The 17500-nt window shown below is 46.8% G+C and overlaps 1 protein-coding gene across 1 annotated transcript in view; it reads right to left on the reverse strand.

Annotated features, from left to right (window-relative positions):
- The window catches only part of dcc (DCC netrin 1 receptor), a gene marked incomplete at its 5' end in the record, with an annotated part of 156712 nt that overhangs the window by 25757 nt on the left and 113455 nt on the right, over positions 1–17500 (reverse strand). Inside the window, 2 exons of the mRNA XM_062553554.1 lie at positions 11292–11357; positions 16937–16969. Coding sequence (XP_062409538.1) covers positions 11292–11357; positions 16937–16969 — 99 coding nt within the window. The remainder of the gene's footprint in view (positions 1–11291; positions 11358–16936; positions 16970–17500) is intronic.

A 17500-nucleotide genomic window follows, 5' to 3' on the forward strand; every position in this document is an offset into this window, starting at 1 on the left:
AAAGAGAGAGAGAGTGAGTGAGTGATTGAGAGACAGAGAGAGACAGTGAGGTGCTCTGGTGCGCTGTAATAATGCATCTTGAGCGGCGCAGTCCTGACCTTGACTCTGTGGAACGTTCCGGTCACACTTTTACAACTAACTTTCTGCATCTCAACTGACACATATCATCACTTATCTTTCCATCCTATTTATGGCCCTGTGCAAAAATGTGTGCTTTTTCCCCCCCCTGTGCTGGAACACTGTGCTGCTGTGAATCACTCCCAGGAGAGGCACCAGAACATTTGGGCAGGATGAGACGAGGGAGACGAGATGAAGGAGGTATAGCGTGGCAAGGAGTGGGATGAGAGAAGGAGAGACTATCAAAGGAGGGATGAAAGAAAACGAGTGTGAGCGAGCGATGCGAAGAGAGCGACCTGTGTGGGCAGGATGGGTGAATCAGATGGACGATGAGAAGCCCGCTTTGAGCTTGGACAAAAGAGCCGGCCGTTTTCCCCCCAGAACGATATAAATAAATAAAAAAATGGAGAGCTTCGGTAGCCAACCTCGGACTGAGAACTGAGAGGCATTCAAAGAGAGCAGAGAGAGGAAGAGGGAGAGAGAGAGAGAGAGAGAGAGAGAGAGAGACAGAGACAGAGAGGGAGACAGGGGTAGAGGTGGACATAGTAGGGAAGAGGTTGAGAGAGACAGAAAGGAAGAGAGTGTGCGTGAGAGACAAAGTGACAGGCAGAGAGAGAGGGAGGGAGAGAGAGAGAGAGGTTGAGATAGAGAGGGTGGGAGGACGAGAAAGAGAAGAGGGCACAGAGAGAGAGCAGAGATAGAAGGAGAGTGAAAGAGAGAGGGAGGGAAGCAGAGGGAAAGAGAGAGAGAAAGAGAGAGACAGTGAGAAAGAGAGAGAGAGAGTGTCACAATGTATATGTAACATTGTATCACGCATGCCAATAAAGCTCTATGAATTGAATTGAATTGAGAGAGAGAGAGAAAAAGAGAAAGAGAAAGAAAGAGAGAGAGAGAGAGAGAGAGAGGCTGTTGCTCAGGGCCACAGTGGTGGCGTGCTGAATGCAGTGATGTGTATGGGCAGGTGGGCAGACGATGGACTGCACCTGCTAGACAGCTGGAGGACAAAGCCCACGGAGAACGGAAACAGCCCTATGGAGACGGCCCTGCGTCATTGCCATGGTGACTGGGTGAAGCACGAGTGGATGGGGTGATGGGGTGGGAGAGGAGGGTGGGGTGCGCTGGGGTGGGGGCTGAGGAGGTAGGGGTGAGTGGGTATCTTTATTGTCTTTCTTTTAGGCTATCTTTCTCTCTATCTGTCTGTCTGTCTGTATGGAGAGGATGTTGAATGCTAAGTGTGAATGTTAAGAACATTCCACACCTTTTTCTCTGTTTTGGTAGACATAGACACACAGACACACACACACACACACACACACACACACACACACACACACACACACCAGACACACACACACACACACACACACACACACACACACACACACACACACACACACACACACACACACACACACACACACACACACACACACACACACACACTCTCTCTCTCTCTCTCTGTCTGTCTCAGACACCAAACACATGCACACATTCACTCACACACACACACACACACTCTTCAAGGTCAAGGTAATGAATGACAGAGAGCACCATCAATTGAACCTGTCGTCAGCTCACTTTGCTGGCGTGAAAAAGAGAAAGACAGACCCCCTGCCCGCCTGCCCGCCTGCCCCCCTCTTCCTCCACTTCACCCAGACCCCATTAGCAGCCGTTAACGGTTGGCCGTGTGGACACCCAGCATGGCCTCCTCACTCCTCCTCTGTGTCTCCTCTCACAGCCTTCCTCTTCCTCTTCTCTACAGCATATGTCCTCTGCTAACAGCTGTAGTGGTAGAGCGTTCATTCATCTGGCACTCCTCTGCTAACAGTCCTCTGCTAACAGCCGTAGTGGTAGAGCATTCATTCATCTGGCGCACCTCTGCTAACAGTCCAGTGGTAGAGCATTCATCTCCTAATGCTCCACTGTGAGTCCTATAGAACTGACAATAAGGTGGCTTATTGTCAGTCCCCCCCCCCCCCGCACCTTTTCATTGCTGTGTGAGAGTGGAGCTGATGGAGTCAGGAAGCTGTGTTGGTCTCAAGGAAGCTGTGGTTGGGCGCTTGTTTGCTGGTGCAAAGTTTTGAAAGTTTTTTTTGTTCATTTGAAAATATAGATTAGAAGCGAGTTCTATCAGAAGAATTAGATGAGTTTTCAGTTTAAACATGGGAAATGGAGCCCTCTCTACAGCATACGGTGTCGGGTTGTGTCTTGCTGCAATTTTTCAGCTTTGCACTTCACAGTGGCTACGGTCGACTCGACTGTGGCTGACTGCTATACCGCAAGCTGACGCGAATAGGGGAAAAAAGAAAGTCTCTTTTCCACGTCGACACTGAAGTGCGAATAGGAGAGAAGGAAAGTGTCTTTTCCGAGTCAACACGGAGGCGTGCAGGGTGGGGTGTAAAAGCGGCGGCGATGCGGGAAGCGCTGATGCGCAGGAGAGATACGACACACAAACCTTCCTGCTTTGTTCTCGCTAGAGTCACCCCCACCCCAAATCCCCGCTGCCTTCGCACAGCATCTCGCACATCGCGCCTCGGGACTGTCAGTCAATGGGAGAAAGGCAAAAAGGCCCGAAAAATATTCAAATGGCTTCCGTTATCATCACAGCTGGGTATCACACAGATCCACACCAGGAGGCCCTGGCTGAATGCATCTCCTTTCGCAACATTCGTGAAAAGGAAGAGGTTTGGTGTATCAGAGATGTTCCTTCCTGGTTACACGCACACTGTGAATTCCAGATGCTGATCTTCTTTTGTCTTTGCGTGATTGTGAGTGTGGGAGTGTGCGATGCCTGTTCTCTCACAGTAAAAGAGGTTTCATATGTATTTAGTTGTTGTCAAGAACACTAATTTGGGTTTTGATTTTAGTGTTTGACCTTCTAGGAACTTAGTCACCAACAACAGCACTATGCATGTTTGAAAAAGGAAGGAAGTCCTTTTAAGGAAGTCACTGACCCTAAACCAGATGTGGCCCCGCTTTTGCTTGGGTGTGGCCCAGATCTGTTCCACAGTGATACTAGCGATTATATAGCCTGGTAGTTAACCAGACCCTGGAACCTTTCAGATCAAGGGTCTGGCTACGAATAATGAAAATGGCCCAACTCGAGGGCCAACTCAAAATCTGACTGCACGCAATTGGATAACACTACGACCAATGTTTACTCTGACTGCTTCTGGACTTCGACGCAATTGGATAAAACTACGACCAAAAACTAGTTGTAGCGCTGTCATCATCGGTTTAGCTCGCCCACTCCTTTTTAGGTTTCCCCCGATGCCTGGGGCAAAAGTAACGTGCATCATTGGTCATTGCCAGAGTATCTTGCGGACACAATTCAATTGTGCTCTCGCGAATACTCAGATTTCAAGAGTAGTGATTACAGATGGTACGGGTTGAGAATGCTCCTTTCTTTCCCGCACATCGGGACTCCCGAAGCATCGGGACTTTAATTAAAACTGCAACCGCAAGGGGGCAACATAAGACCGCCTTAATAAAAGGAAGGTTCGGCTCATACCGGAAAACACGGAAAAACCCGAAGACACCGCGCTGGTGACAAGCGGAGAAAAGAGACATCACGCTTGGCATGTCAGATTGCAGTTTCAGAGTTTTCGAATGTTTTACAGCGTACCTCACAGCTGGCTCTCTCACTCGACGTAGCCTATAACTCAGTCAGTCCAGCAGAGATGCTAGAGCAACGTTTTGATCAATGGAGAGGGAGAGAAATGCTCCGCATATCCGTCTCATTTAATCCGTCTCATTTAATCATTAAAATGAAGGTGATGACTGGCGAAATTATAATCAAACGACGTTTCAATAAACCATTGTTGAAATTAATGAAAATGGTTTTAGAAGCCTTCAATTCAACCTGAAAGACTCGATATAGGCAACCTTAGATTAATTCATTAATTCATTACGGTTACAAGACCGCATTTCCGTGAATAGGCTATTATTGTCAAGGCGAAGACGAAAGAGATGGACAAGATGGACATTTAGGCTACATTTATGTTAGGAATACTTAGAAATGTGTAGGCCTATAGGCTATTTTAAAACGGAGGCATGTTCATTTTAACCGGCGACGCTAGCTTACCCAGCACTTTATCACAGATTTTGTCCCCACCACTTTTGACAACTGAAAATAAAACGTATTTAACAGAAATATCTTTAATAGGCCTACATGCCTATCATGTCACTTTACTTATAACCGTAGGCTACATGATTGGAGAAGATCGCGCATTTTGTAACATTATAACAATGGATGGTCAGATATGCGATAGGAGTGCGGGTGATTCAGTGAGGGTGATTCATTGTAACCATCGACTAGGCCTAGCTCCGCAAAAGAAGTTTCTAGCAACTTAGAATATATGGATCTCGTTATGCATGTTCATGTTGATTCAGAGATAGACATAGACTACCGTGGGCTACTGTGCGTCAATATAACAGCATTTTATCATGTGGTGAATTAATGACTAACGTCAGTTTAACATGTCAGAACTTTTGATCGGCGTTTCAAGTGCATGCCGCGAATAGGCTAAATGAACTCGACTGACTGAATCCTTTATATTTCTTGGCTAAGTGCGAAGAAATTGACACTCGAACTGTGGCGTAAATGGTTGAGGCATCTTAATCATACGTCAGCGACCGGGGTTCAAAACTTACTCTACGAACCTCCGGAACCCATTAAGACAAGAGGCATTATTTTATTAAAAAGTTTTGCGATTTTTTTATGATTGCGATGTCTGCTGAAAAGAAAAGTTAATATGTGAATTCGTGGTTCAGCGCGCACACACACACACACACACACACACACACACACACACACACACACACACACAGACATTTTTACATTTACATAATAGGGCTCGGGCACACGCCTTGCATTCTAGGAATATCGCCGCCATTTGGTAGCGCACTGAACGTAATATCCATTCATTCAGATGCACAAGACAAGAAGCAGAAATAGTAGCGATTTATTCTTTTCCTCTTGCGATCGTGGGTTGCACTGTTACACCCCACTACACTAAACTAAGTAACAGGAACACACTAAAAGGCGGGAGTAAATCCATAGTAATCCATAGTAAACTAAGGAGTGAAGCTGCCAATGTGGCTGTGCCCGCGAAGTTTTGATGTCATGATCCCGAGCCCTAGTGTCAGGAAGTGTCTGTCGAGAGAGAGGGGGGAGGGAGGCAATCGTCCAATGCCGCATACAGGTAGGCTATAATGTCTAGTTAACTGGTTAGACAAGTGTGGGGGAGGGGGAATGATCGCACAAGACAATTGCTCTTCATGAAATGGGTAGTCTCACAGACATTTGTCGATGTTTAAACGTAGCCTACTACATCACTTGCGAAATCGGACGTGGCACATAGAATTATTAGGCTACTGGATTTAATATAGCATAGACTTTGTTCATCCTATATTAGCCTATATTAAAATGTAATGTGCTGCGGGGAAGCATTGGGGAAGTCAGTTTAAGTTGTCCTGTAACAATTTGCCTCTTATTATAAGAGTAGGCTATGCAGCCACTACGCACATAATAGTGCATAATAATAGAGCAACCCCATGCAAAAGAAGGCCTTAAGTTAACGGACTGAAGGCCTGTTTACATGTCAAACATGCATTAAATCTAAGAAACGAAAAACACAAATATCATGTATTGTGTCGTAAACAGTTAATGACTTCGTGGCCACTATGCGCAACTGCATCGCGCAGTGAGCTGAAGGATAGGAGGACCGACACTTATTAACACAAAGCTTTGTAAAGCACTAACAACCACCCCTCAAAGTTCATTGTCCATAAGTCCAAACAATAAGTATAAAAATCCGACAATCCAAAACGATAACGAGATCTCCCAGAAACGAAAAACAAGTTTGTTGAGTAGCCTAGTCCTTCCAACAATCTCAGCTTTTGCGTTTGTTAGATAAAAGGCATTCTGTCCTGCTGTATTCCAATGAGAAAAAATCATCCACAAGGTAGGCTAAGGGTCACGGTAATGCAGCATGCAGGAATCTATATAGGCCTACGCACAAAACGAATGAATGGATTATATCGGCCAAAACGAATGAATGGGTTGGGGGAGTCGTCTGGCTGTGTCAGCAGACTGCAGTCGGTCTCGAGGGGTTAAATAGCGCACGTACTTGAATTTTAATCTGAAGAAGACCAAATCAAATCAAAAAAGAAGGATTTCAAGTGTGCGAACCTTTTTCCATTTTTTTTATGATTTATCCTACTCTTGTTCTGCACCTTGACCGGGGATGTGCACAAACTTTTTTACTACACTTGAATTTTAAACCAACTCTTCTCTAGCCTATATCCTATAAAAGAAGGATTTCAAGTGTGCGAACCTTTTTCCATTTTTTTTTATGATTTAGCCTACTCTTGTTCTGCACCTTGACCGGGGATGTGCACAAACTTTTTTACTACACTTGAATTTTAAACCAACTCTTCTCTAGCCTATATCCTATAGCCATACTTTAATAATCAGATGTTATGCTCATTTTTGTAGGCTACACCTCACCGGCAAGCACGCACGCAAATGCTGCTTTTGCACATCTACAATATTGGCCAGGCTATATAGAATAGGCTTTTAGGACTGTATTTTGCCTTCGTGCAACTTTAGTTGTGCTTAATCTAAATTATTGTCAGTAAGGATAGGTCATATTACCAAATGGCGAACCTCGAAAATTATTTAGGATATAGAGCCGTGTCCATTACGCATGCAGTTATTTTTTAGGCTATTGTTTTATTTGAGTGTTTTTGTCTACCATGGCAAACATAGTTGAAACGTTCGCTCTAAACTTAAGTATTTCCAATCGGCTTTCACAAAACCGATGAGGTCCAGATCTCAGTGGCCTCATAGCTGCCTACAGCCATGCATAGTAAGCCTAATGATAGCCTAATAGTTATGACATTAATAGCCTATTAATGACCTCATGTCGGAATGGCACGTTGTTTGAAAAAAAAAAAAAGTTAAATAGGCCTAGGCCTACCGCCGAGTGGGGATATGTCGGAATGAACAGCGGATACCAGCTGGGTTGTAAAACATTACTGTATTCGTTGATCTCATCGATGCAGTCCTTGCGGCCACTTCTCCCCATCGTAGAAAACTTTCTGTTTTGTTGACAACACAAAGGCCTTCACGTTGTGTGGCAGTGCTTGCTTGCCCTTCGATCCATCCCAGTTGGTGGTTTTGCACCTGTCCCTGAGTTATAGTCTATATGAGTAAGCGCTTATATGCTCTAACCGCATAATAAAAGAAGCACCTGCAGCAGTGCTTATGGCAAGGCTATTAACACCTGTCACTGAGCTATGGACAAGCATGCTCGAAAATTATCATAATAACAGACACACCTAATTGTATGTCTCTATGTTTAAACACATCAAATTAGGAAGCATTTCCGCCGCAACGTTTGCTTTCTTTTTCTGTCGGTCCGCGGTTGCTTGGTCAATTGCGCAGCAAATTATCAGATCACCGGACCTAATTTCACCCCATGTCTCGCGGACCAGCAGCAGTCTCCACGTTTCGCGGCCCATAGTTTGAGAAACGCTGCATTAAAGTGTCATTAGGTTGTAGGCTATATGTTTAGTGATTTCTTTGTGTGTTTTTCATTGTAGTGTGTGTGCATTGACGGAACAAAGAGCGTCCCGTAGCCGTCTGTTCAATACGGAAGAAGACTAACTATTACTTATATATTTCTTATAACGAAACGCGAAGAAAAAATACGAGGACTGACCATCTCGTTTCTCCGCGTTTCCCCCAATACCATGGCGACAAAGAGAAATAAATATGATTTGACATTTAAGCTGATTGCTGACAAATTTGCCACACAATTCGGGAGAAGCAGCGGACAGGAGCGCCACCACAAGCAAGCACTTCTAGCCCAAATGAACATGGCAACGTTGCCTATGACTAAAGTGTCTAAGTAGGCTAGTCCTACTAATATTACATTTGATTGGTAGCATGTTTGTAGCGCGCCAGTTTACCCATCCCCTACATCAAAACAGCTTAGAATCAATCAAAGAATCAGCTGTGTCGGCGTTAGGCTGTAGGCGATTTTCTATAACCATTTTCATTCATTTCAACAATGGTTCATTGAAACGTTGTTTGAATAATTTCGCCAGTCATCACCTTCATTGTAATGATTAAATGAGATTAAGGAGTCGACTATTGACGGATATGCGGTCTTCATCATTTTGAAATGCGGGATGAAACTCTCTGCCACCTGGTGGTTGTTTGGGTACATTGCCTTAGGCTCGAAAAAAATCGGCTTGACGGCCTGCGGGATCTCTTCGGGAGTCCCGCGGGAGAAGGTGCATTCTCAACCCGTACCCACTGTATATGCTACAAGGCCCCCAACTGCACATAGACAGAGTCTGAGCGGACTAGAAGCTATATTAAGAACAATTACTCGTCCATGGTGTTCGCTGCCATTAGTGCGTCTGCATGTGGCCATAATGAAGGCCATCGGCCTGGACTGATTAATTCCAAAGGTCAGTGGTGGAATTGTGTGAGCATGTCAACAGCTCTGACACTGTGACAAAGAGTGGGAGAGAGGACAACGAGCTTGTATATATATATTTCACACTGTCCTTTAACATACACGGTACGTTGTAAAGAAATGAGATATATTCAATATATATTTTTTCCAATGTGATGTCCATGTATATGAAAGGGGCGATAATGATGTGTTCTAACATATTCTTACTGTAACTTAAATGGTATGTGTCACATGGGATTGTTTTATGTGCGTGTGTGTGACTGCGTGTGCGTGCAGGTACTGTAAGCTTACACCCGCTGAAGCTCACGGTTGCTTAACTACCGCTTTGGCGAGCCGAGCGGGGTGCAAAAATTACCCCGGCATTAATATCCAATAGAGTCTCAGTGGCGGTGAGCAGCCTGTTCATTTCCACATCATTTGTAATGACTCTGGGCTCAACTGGTTCTGCCTGGAAGCACTTGAGCTAAATGAAACATTTCGGGGGAATGAGCTGGGGCTTTGGAGGGGATGAGGGGGATGGAGAGAGAGAGAGAGAGAGAGAGAGAGAGAGCAGAGAGAGAGAGAGAGAGAGAGAGAGAGAGAGAGAGAGAGAGAGAGCAAGAGAGAGACTCAGTTATTGCAGAACTGCAGCGCCCTGCAATCGAAACTTCATTTGTGCCAAATCTGTTCTAATGGCCAGGTCCATTGTGCTATTAAGCCACTGCCTTTTTCCAGTTTCTAAATGTTGAGGGCCAATAATAACCAGGAAAGCAAATTTGAAAATGAGAAGGCAATTCTTCTCCCAAGGTGTGTGGAAGACAGTGAATAAAGGGATTTGGATAATAGATGCATATGCAGATGAGCAGAAGGAAATATATGTATATATATGCAAATGTGACTAGTTGGCTATTACCATCGTAGATAAAAGGGTCACTTCACTTTGAGTGTGTGTGTGTGTGTATTTGTATGCATGAGTGAATGTATTAGCTTGTCTGTTTTTGCAATATGTGCATGCATGGTGTGTGTGTGTGTACGTGTGTGTGCGTGTGTGTGTGTGTGTGTGTTTGTGTGTATGTGTGTGTGTGTGTGTGTGTGGGTGTGTGTGTGTGTGTGTGTGTGTGTGTGTGTGTGTGTGTGTGTGTGTGTGTGTGTGTGTGTGTGTGTCTCTATGTGCTTGTGCCAGGGATTACTGTAGGTGGAGGTTGTGCTGCTACTTTCGCAGCCTCACACCTCATTCCACTAAGAACCGTGTCTTATTTTTCTCAGTTCCCATGTCAGATGGTGATCCCTCAGGTGTGTGTGTGTATGTGTGTGTGTGTGTGTGTGTGTGTGTGTGTGAGTGAGAGAGAAAGATACTCTAAGCCATCTGTTTTAATCATTGATGCCACACTGCCTCCACCTTAATACTGTCAGGCTCTGAGGCAGGGCAGCCAGTGTGCTGTCACCACATTTGTGTGTGACAGAGTGTGTGTGTGAGTGTGTGTAGGTGTGTGTGTGTGTGTGTGTGTGTTTGTGTGTGTGTGTGTGTACTAGTGTGGGTCAGAGAGAGAGAGAATTTCAGTTCACCGTCATCTGCTATTAGCTAAGGCTGATGGAGACCCACTTGATGAGTGCCATAAGCACACACACACACACACACACACACACACACACAACACACACACACACACACACACACACACACACACACACACACACACACACACACACACACACACACACACACAGGCAACACACACACACACACACACACACACACCAACCATCTCTCTCATCCCTCAATCAGTCCCCCGTCTGTGTGTCTCTCTCCTCCCCGCTGTGCGGCTTGTGATTAACCACTGCCGTGTTAATTATCCAGAGATTTCCCCATAGACACACACACACACACACACACACACACACACACACACACATGTACATACACACACACAAACACACTGCAAAAGCCCTCACATACAGCACAAGCCCTCACATACTGTCATTCGAACATGGACACGCACGCACACACACACACACACACACACACACACACACACACACACACACACACACACACACACACACACACACACACACACACACACACACACACACACACACACACACACACACACACACACACACACACACACACACACACACACACACACACACACACACGCACACACACACACAGAGAGCTTGCTCAGGGAGATGTAGAGCAAAAAGGCCTCCCCGTGGTGAGATGAAGCCGTCTGCCCTGAGCCTGTGGTTGCCATCACACAGAATCTCACCATCTCATCACAGCTCTAATTATTGGGCCACCACACACACACATCGCCTGTGGCAGCTAAGGTAGGCCTCCCTACCCCCCTCCACACACACACACACACACACACACACACACACACACACACACACACACACACACACTACACAGGGCCAGTCTCTTGCATTAACTCCCTCTTCAGACGACTGGGTGAATTGTGACGATTCAGCAAGAAAGTTGTCCACAGTAGCATATGAGGTAGGCTATGAAAGGGGCGAGTGAGATGAAAACAAGACAAGAGAAGATGTCTACTCTAATAAAATCTCCAAGAACATCTCTACGTCTCACAGAATCCTTACCTCTCGCAAAGCTTTCGCACCTGTCTGAGTAACCTGTAACTCGCGGATATGCGTCATGCAATGTTCTAGAAGAAAGCCCCCCTGAAGGGTACCTACCATTTAGGCTGCTCCTGTCGATGAGGTTGTTGTCAGACGGCCAGTAGCTGCTGTCTCCATGGCGACCTGTGGAACAGAGAGCAGGCGTAAGATTGGTGCCCGTCTTGGTTAACGGTCGAAAGGACCAAAAATATCTCCAAAGAAATCCCCATTAACCAGCAGGACTGAGGAGCTTCTGAGGGAAAGGGCAATTACTGTGATGTAAAAGACAGCGGTCTCTATGAATGCGCTTGACATCGGAAGAAAAATGGAAGAAAAGGAGGGAAATTCTGTGAGTGGAATTAACACATGTACAGGGGTGAGGTATTAAATGAGCTTGTGTTATTGCTGGGGATTGGTGTGGTGGTACTTAAGGATAGCCAGGGATTTTATTTGACATTTAAAGGAGAAGAGAAACATCACTTCAGATTAAAGTTGGGCTCTTGCCACAGTGTTGAAATTTCAGTAATGAACAAGAAAGTGTTACGTGTGAGTGTGTGTGTGTGTGTGTGAGGGGGTGGAGGGCATACATGCCTGTGGGATATGAATGTGTGTGTGTGTGTGTGTGTGTGTGTGTGTGTGTGTGTGTGTGTGTGTGTGTGTATGTGTGTGTGTCTGTGTGTGTGTCTGTGTGTGTGTGAGAGAGATAGAGCTCTTGGCAGAATAGTGTGTGATAAGGGTCTTCAATCAGCACTCCAATCAGTAAGATTAGTGTATGGGTGATCTAGAGACACGAAGACACTATCACTCTTTCTCTCTCTCTGCCATCAGAGAAGAGGGGGAGCAAGGGAGAGAGAGGAAGTAAGGAGAGAGAGAGAGAGAGACCACTTTTTTGTCTCTAATGCAAGGGGTGCTGCTAAAATTCCAAAAGCTGAGCATTATAAAATGCCAGCTGGAAATTGGCTGTGTGTGTGTTGTTATGATGCATTACACTTCTCTTGATAGCTTACTCCCTGGCTTAGCACAGACGTCAAGCAAGGCAACAGCCTTTAGTTGAAAAAGAAAAGCAACCACTATTTAAACTATTTTTAACTTTGTACACCGCATGCCTTGCATCTATTTTTGCTTGTGCCACACGCAAACAAATGTGTTTTTTTCCCTGTTCATGTTGTGTAGAGAAACACTTGAAATGGACCACCTGCTGATGAAAAAAGCAACTCAATAGGAACGCTGCCTGTGAATTGGAAAAAGGGTGAGAAAGGAATAAAGAGTAAGACAGACATGAACGATAGAGAGAGACAGATAGAGAGAGAGAGAGAGAGTAGACAGAGAGAGATGTAGCAGTAGAGAGAGAGCAAGAGTGGCAAGTGAGAAGGACAGAGAGAGAGAGAAAGAGAGAGAGAGAGAGGCAGGTAGAGAAAAAGAGAGACAGAGAGAGAGGTAGAGATAGATAGATAGAGAGAGAGATGTAGCAGTAGAGAGAGAGTGCAAGAGTGGCAAGTGAGAAGGACAGAGAGAGAGAGAAAGAGAGAGAGAGAGGCAGGTAGAGAAAAAGAGAGACAGAGAGAGAGGTAGAGATAGAAAGATAGATAGATAGAGAGAGATGTAGCAGTAGAGAGAGAGCGAGAGTGGCAAGTGAGAAAGACACAGAGAGAGAGAGAGGGGCAGGGATGGGGTGACAATGACAGATGACCGATAAAAGACAGAGAGAGTGAGAGGGGGAGAGATTGACTGCGCCTCACAGGAGCCTCAGCTCCAGGCTCCTGCACACTCAACACTCAACCAGCACATCCACCCACCCTCCCACACCTCCCACGCCTCTCCATATCTAAGAGCTACCTGGCAGGGAAGAGAGAAGGGAAAAACCTAAACGATCCCCATGAGCAGCTCTTCACGGCTAAGCAGACAGAGGAAGAGCTTCAGCCTCCACATTAAACAGGGCTGAAATCTTCTCTCAGAAGAGGATCGTGCGATAAAGCAAAGAGATGCTAGTGGACCAGCCTTCAGTAGGTTTTTATTTTGAAACACTGCGTGTGATTGAACCGATAAGTGCCATTCTTGTCTCCCTCAAGTAGCTTTTTTCCCCCCCAAGTGGATGGAAATGACAGGTACGGCCCTCTCTGGCAAGAAAGTCTTGACAGAAGCTACACACACACACACACACACACACACACGCACGCACGCACGCACGCACGCACGCACGCACACACACACGCACGCACACACACACACACACAGCATTACTGTGCCAGGCAAGCGAAGACACCTACAAAGCAAACATCAAAGCCCTACAGCTTGATAAAGGTCAATGATTACAGATGGGGAGGGAAAGGGTGCGAGGGGAGGGGGAGGGGGAGGGGGTAGACAGTTTGTCATGAAGCGGAGGTTAAGAGAAGAGGCTGTCATTTCCATTCACGAGAGATCAGGACTTGCCAAGGACTCGGCAAAACAACTCGCGTGAGTCTCCTTCCTCCGCTGAAGCTCTCATTTATTTCTCACCTCGGCCTTTAACAGCTAACAGGCCTTGGAGAACCCGACACACTCCTTCACCGAGACACATCGATCTTCTCATATGACATGTGCCAGAGCTCACCTAACACAACACCGTGTGTGACTCATAACACTAACAGGGCCTTACAGTAAGTAACAAGATCACCAGTGGAAGTCTGTGGACACGGCTACAGTGTGTAACCTGTGTGTTGCTATGCTGTGTTTGCTATTTGGACAGGACCAGGAAACCCAATTCCCTTCCTCAATTTGGAGCACCTGAGTTGATCACGAGTCTAACATGGCCCCCGGGAGTCGGCTGACACTCGAGTCATTTGTGAAAGGCAGTGAGCAGCTGAGTGGTGCTTTGTCCCTTCTGGTGTCCCTGGCTGCGGTGGTCCACATCTCTGGTCAGTGCTGGACACTGCTGTGTGGGGGGTGGAGGAGGAGGGGAAAGCCGTGGAGGATCCGTGGAGGTGCCCAACACCACCCTCTCCCCTCCCCGCCTACCTCCTCTCATCTCACCTCCGCCTGGGGAGGGAGGACCAGGAGCAGCGGCAGAGCCACGGCAGACATGACAAATGGCCACATTAGTACAGAGGGCCATGAGATGGAGGAAGGGAAGAAGGGAGCGATGTGGAGGTATGGGAGGGTTCCACTTCACCCCCCAAAGCAGAAGATAGGAGAGTACAGAAAGACCAATCCATCAGTCGGACCCCTCCACACCCCACCACCCCATCTCTGCCCTGGCTAACCACAGAACCACAGGAACAGTTGGGGGCTCGTGGGGATTTTAGCTTTCCCTTTTTTTTTTAAAGGGTGCTGGGGATTCATGGATCTCCACGGTGCTAGACTGGGGCCAAGAGTGACCCATGAATTTCCCTCCAGGGCGCCCTGTCTCGCTGTCTGCTTTCAACAGAGGATTAAGGGACAGAGAGAGAGAGGGGGGGGGAGGGAGAGAGAAAGAGAGAGAGAGAGAGAGAGAGAGAGAGAGAGAGAGAGGAGAGAGAGAGAGAGAGAGAGAGAGAGAGAGGGAGGGAGAGAGAGATCAGCAGGCACCGGTTTTCACATGGCCCCTGCCACGACCGGTCAGGACCACCAGGCCGGGGGTGGGTTAGGCAGGAGAGGGGCAGGGGGAGCCTCAGGAACGTCCGGGACATCAATCTTGGGCCGGGCGTTTTCACGGCTGCCTCCCCTGGCGCCGTTTGAGGTGATTTATTTGTGGCAGGGGCCCGAGGCCCGCGAGGGCTTTTGCTACACTGAAGGAGCTCATTTAGCTTGTAGTGCACACAGGCCAGCTGGCCCACATATGGGGCGATTGTAGCTATTCCATCGTGTGAGAGGGCGTGGAGGGGAAAGGCACTGGGTGGGTGAATGTGTGTTTGTGCACTAAAGTGTTGGCGCGTGGGAGGGTGTGAGAAAATTCATATGTATGTGATCATTTCAAAAATAAATATTGCGTATGTGTGTGTGTATGTGTGTGTGTGTGTGTGTGTGTGTGTGTGTGTGTGTGTATGCTGTATGCGTTTGTGTGGGAGAGTGAGTTGACAGGATTTATCTGCATATAATATGCAACCAGGTTCAAAGGAAAGGCTGAGATGTTATAGCCATGTTGGCTATGGTTGTGGACCACTCTCATCCATAGGGAATGTAGTGCATCTTGCAGTGGCAAAATAAGGCTGTATTCCAGTACACTGCTGCTCACCATAGACATATAAAGCATATACTGTAAGGCTATGCTGCACAACACTGTTGAGCGTGCCAATGAAAAGTGTACAGCTCAGCAGTTAACCAGCAACTAAATAGCAGCAGTGCTCGTGTTAAAGTGTATAGCAAAGAGAACAAAATCACACAGTATTGGAAAAGCCAACAGTCCAATACAATGGGCTAAATAGCCAGGGCCCGGCTGGGCTGGTTGCCATGGCCCCGCTGCACTAGTCCCATCTGAGGGATCTACTCCCGACAACACGGTGGTATTTTGCACACAATGACAGATGTTAGGGGTCAGCGACAATTCCACAGAGCGTCCGACAAATGACCCACTCTCCGAGCGCAGGTGAGCATAAGGAAACCGGAAAATAAATGATTCTAAATATGAATCTATTGGCTATTACTTTCCCATTTACCAGCTGGCTGATGGAACTGAAATGTTTCCAATTATTTAGACGCCAATGTTAAAATTCCATTATAAGCTTATTCAACAAGCTGGCTGGCAAATGACAGTGTCTGTTCAGAGCGTGGAGAACATACTGAGGGGGCTGTACTTAATGAATCAACTGGAGCTAACACCTTCCCCTGTAAAAAGGCACCTCTGTGCAAAAGTTATCCACCCAAGATGTCAATTAAAGGCCTTTTGAAGGGCCCCGTCCTCTCTGGGTCCTAATTAAGCATAAGCGCCCTAACGAACCCTCGTTAATGTGGAGGTGACGAGTGGGGAGGATGTGCGGGGGAGGGGAGATTGGGTGGGGTGGGTCTTAGACGGCCACGGAAACTCAATGTTCCGCCCAGCTGATTGAGACTGAAGTAAAAAAAAAAAGCGGCCATTTCTCCAAGGGCAAAATCACTGGCAGCTGAGCACGGAGTCTTAAAAAGGGATAAAAGGAGGGGACGTAACGAGGTGGTGCCGTGCCCATTTCATAGCTCATTTGGAACTGAGGCAGAGAGGAGGAGGAAGCGGCCCACAAAGACAGACAGACAAAAGGGGAAGATGACGATAAGGAGGGGGATGAAGAACACCAAGAAGAAGAAAAGATGACAAAGACAAAGCCGAAGAAGTAGAAAGAGGTGCAGAAGAAAGAAGAGGAAGAAAAAGAAGACAACGGCAATGGATATCTCCTTGTGAGGACTGGGGTTTCCTTTTCACATGTAAAGGCCCAGAGAAAAAGCTCAAAGTAATGACTGCGATGGCGGGACAGTAATTGGCCCGCGTCCCACAAGCCATCCTCCCTACCGTCCTACAGCCACAAGCTCTCCAGCTGCTGCTGCCCAGACGAATAACAGAGATTCACCTCCCCTCGACCCATAGACAACTATCCCACTGACCACAGGTCATACTCTCTCTCTCTCTCTCTCTCTCTCTCTCTCTTTATCTTTATCTCTCTCTCTCTCTCTCTCTCTCTCTCTCTCTGAGTGGAGTAACCAAAGTAGTTGAGCTACAATTCATTAAGGACAAGGAAGAATAATAAATCAATTGATTGGTGATAAATCATGCTGCTTTAATAGACTGGGTAATGACTTACCTTGGTCGTTGGCCATTTTGTCTGGGTGCTCAACTGCAAGAGAGAGGGAGAGAGAGAAGAAACAAAGATCAGTCATGTTAGTTCCCCGTGGAGTAGGTAAGTGACTGAGTGAAGGACTCATTGTGTGTGTGTGTGTGTGTGTGTGTGTGCGTGTGTGTGTGTGTGTGCGCGTGTGCATGAAATATCCCTTGGGACGTCATCCCTCTGGATCTGGTGGCCTCCGTTGACATACAGAGGGAACAATGGGATGTCAAGAACGTTCACAGAACATTCTAGAGAAAATGCACCCTACTCTCCCAAGCTCCACACATCCTCTCGACGGGCCAAACCCCAAAACGCTTCCATGTCTCCTCCTGAGCTATCCCATCTGACAGCTGCCTTCAGAAAAGCACTGGAGCTGAACTGAAAAGGGACCTCGGCTCTCGAGGGGGAGCCTGCATGACATGTCTCTCCTTCTCAACCAGATGCCTAATCTGAGAAAGCACTTTAATTCAGCTCATATCACTGCCATTTCTAGTTCATGCTGCACAATCGGCCAATATCCATAGAGAGTATTTTGACTGA

This window comes from Sardina pilchardus, chromosome 14 (assembly GCF_963854185.1).
Source record: "Sardina pilchardus chromosome 14, fSarPil1.1, whole genome shotgun sequence".
In the NCBI taxonomy this organism is placed as follows: Eukaryota; Metazoa; Chordata; class Actinopteri; order Clupeiformes; family Clupeidae; genus Sardina; species Sardina pilchardus.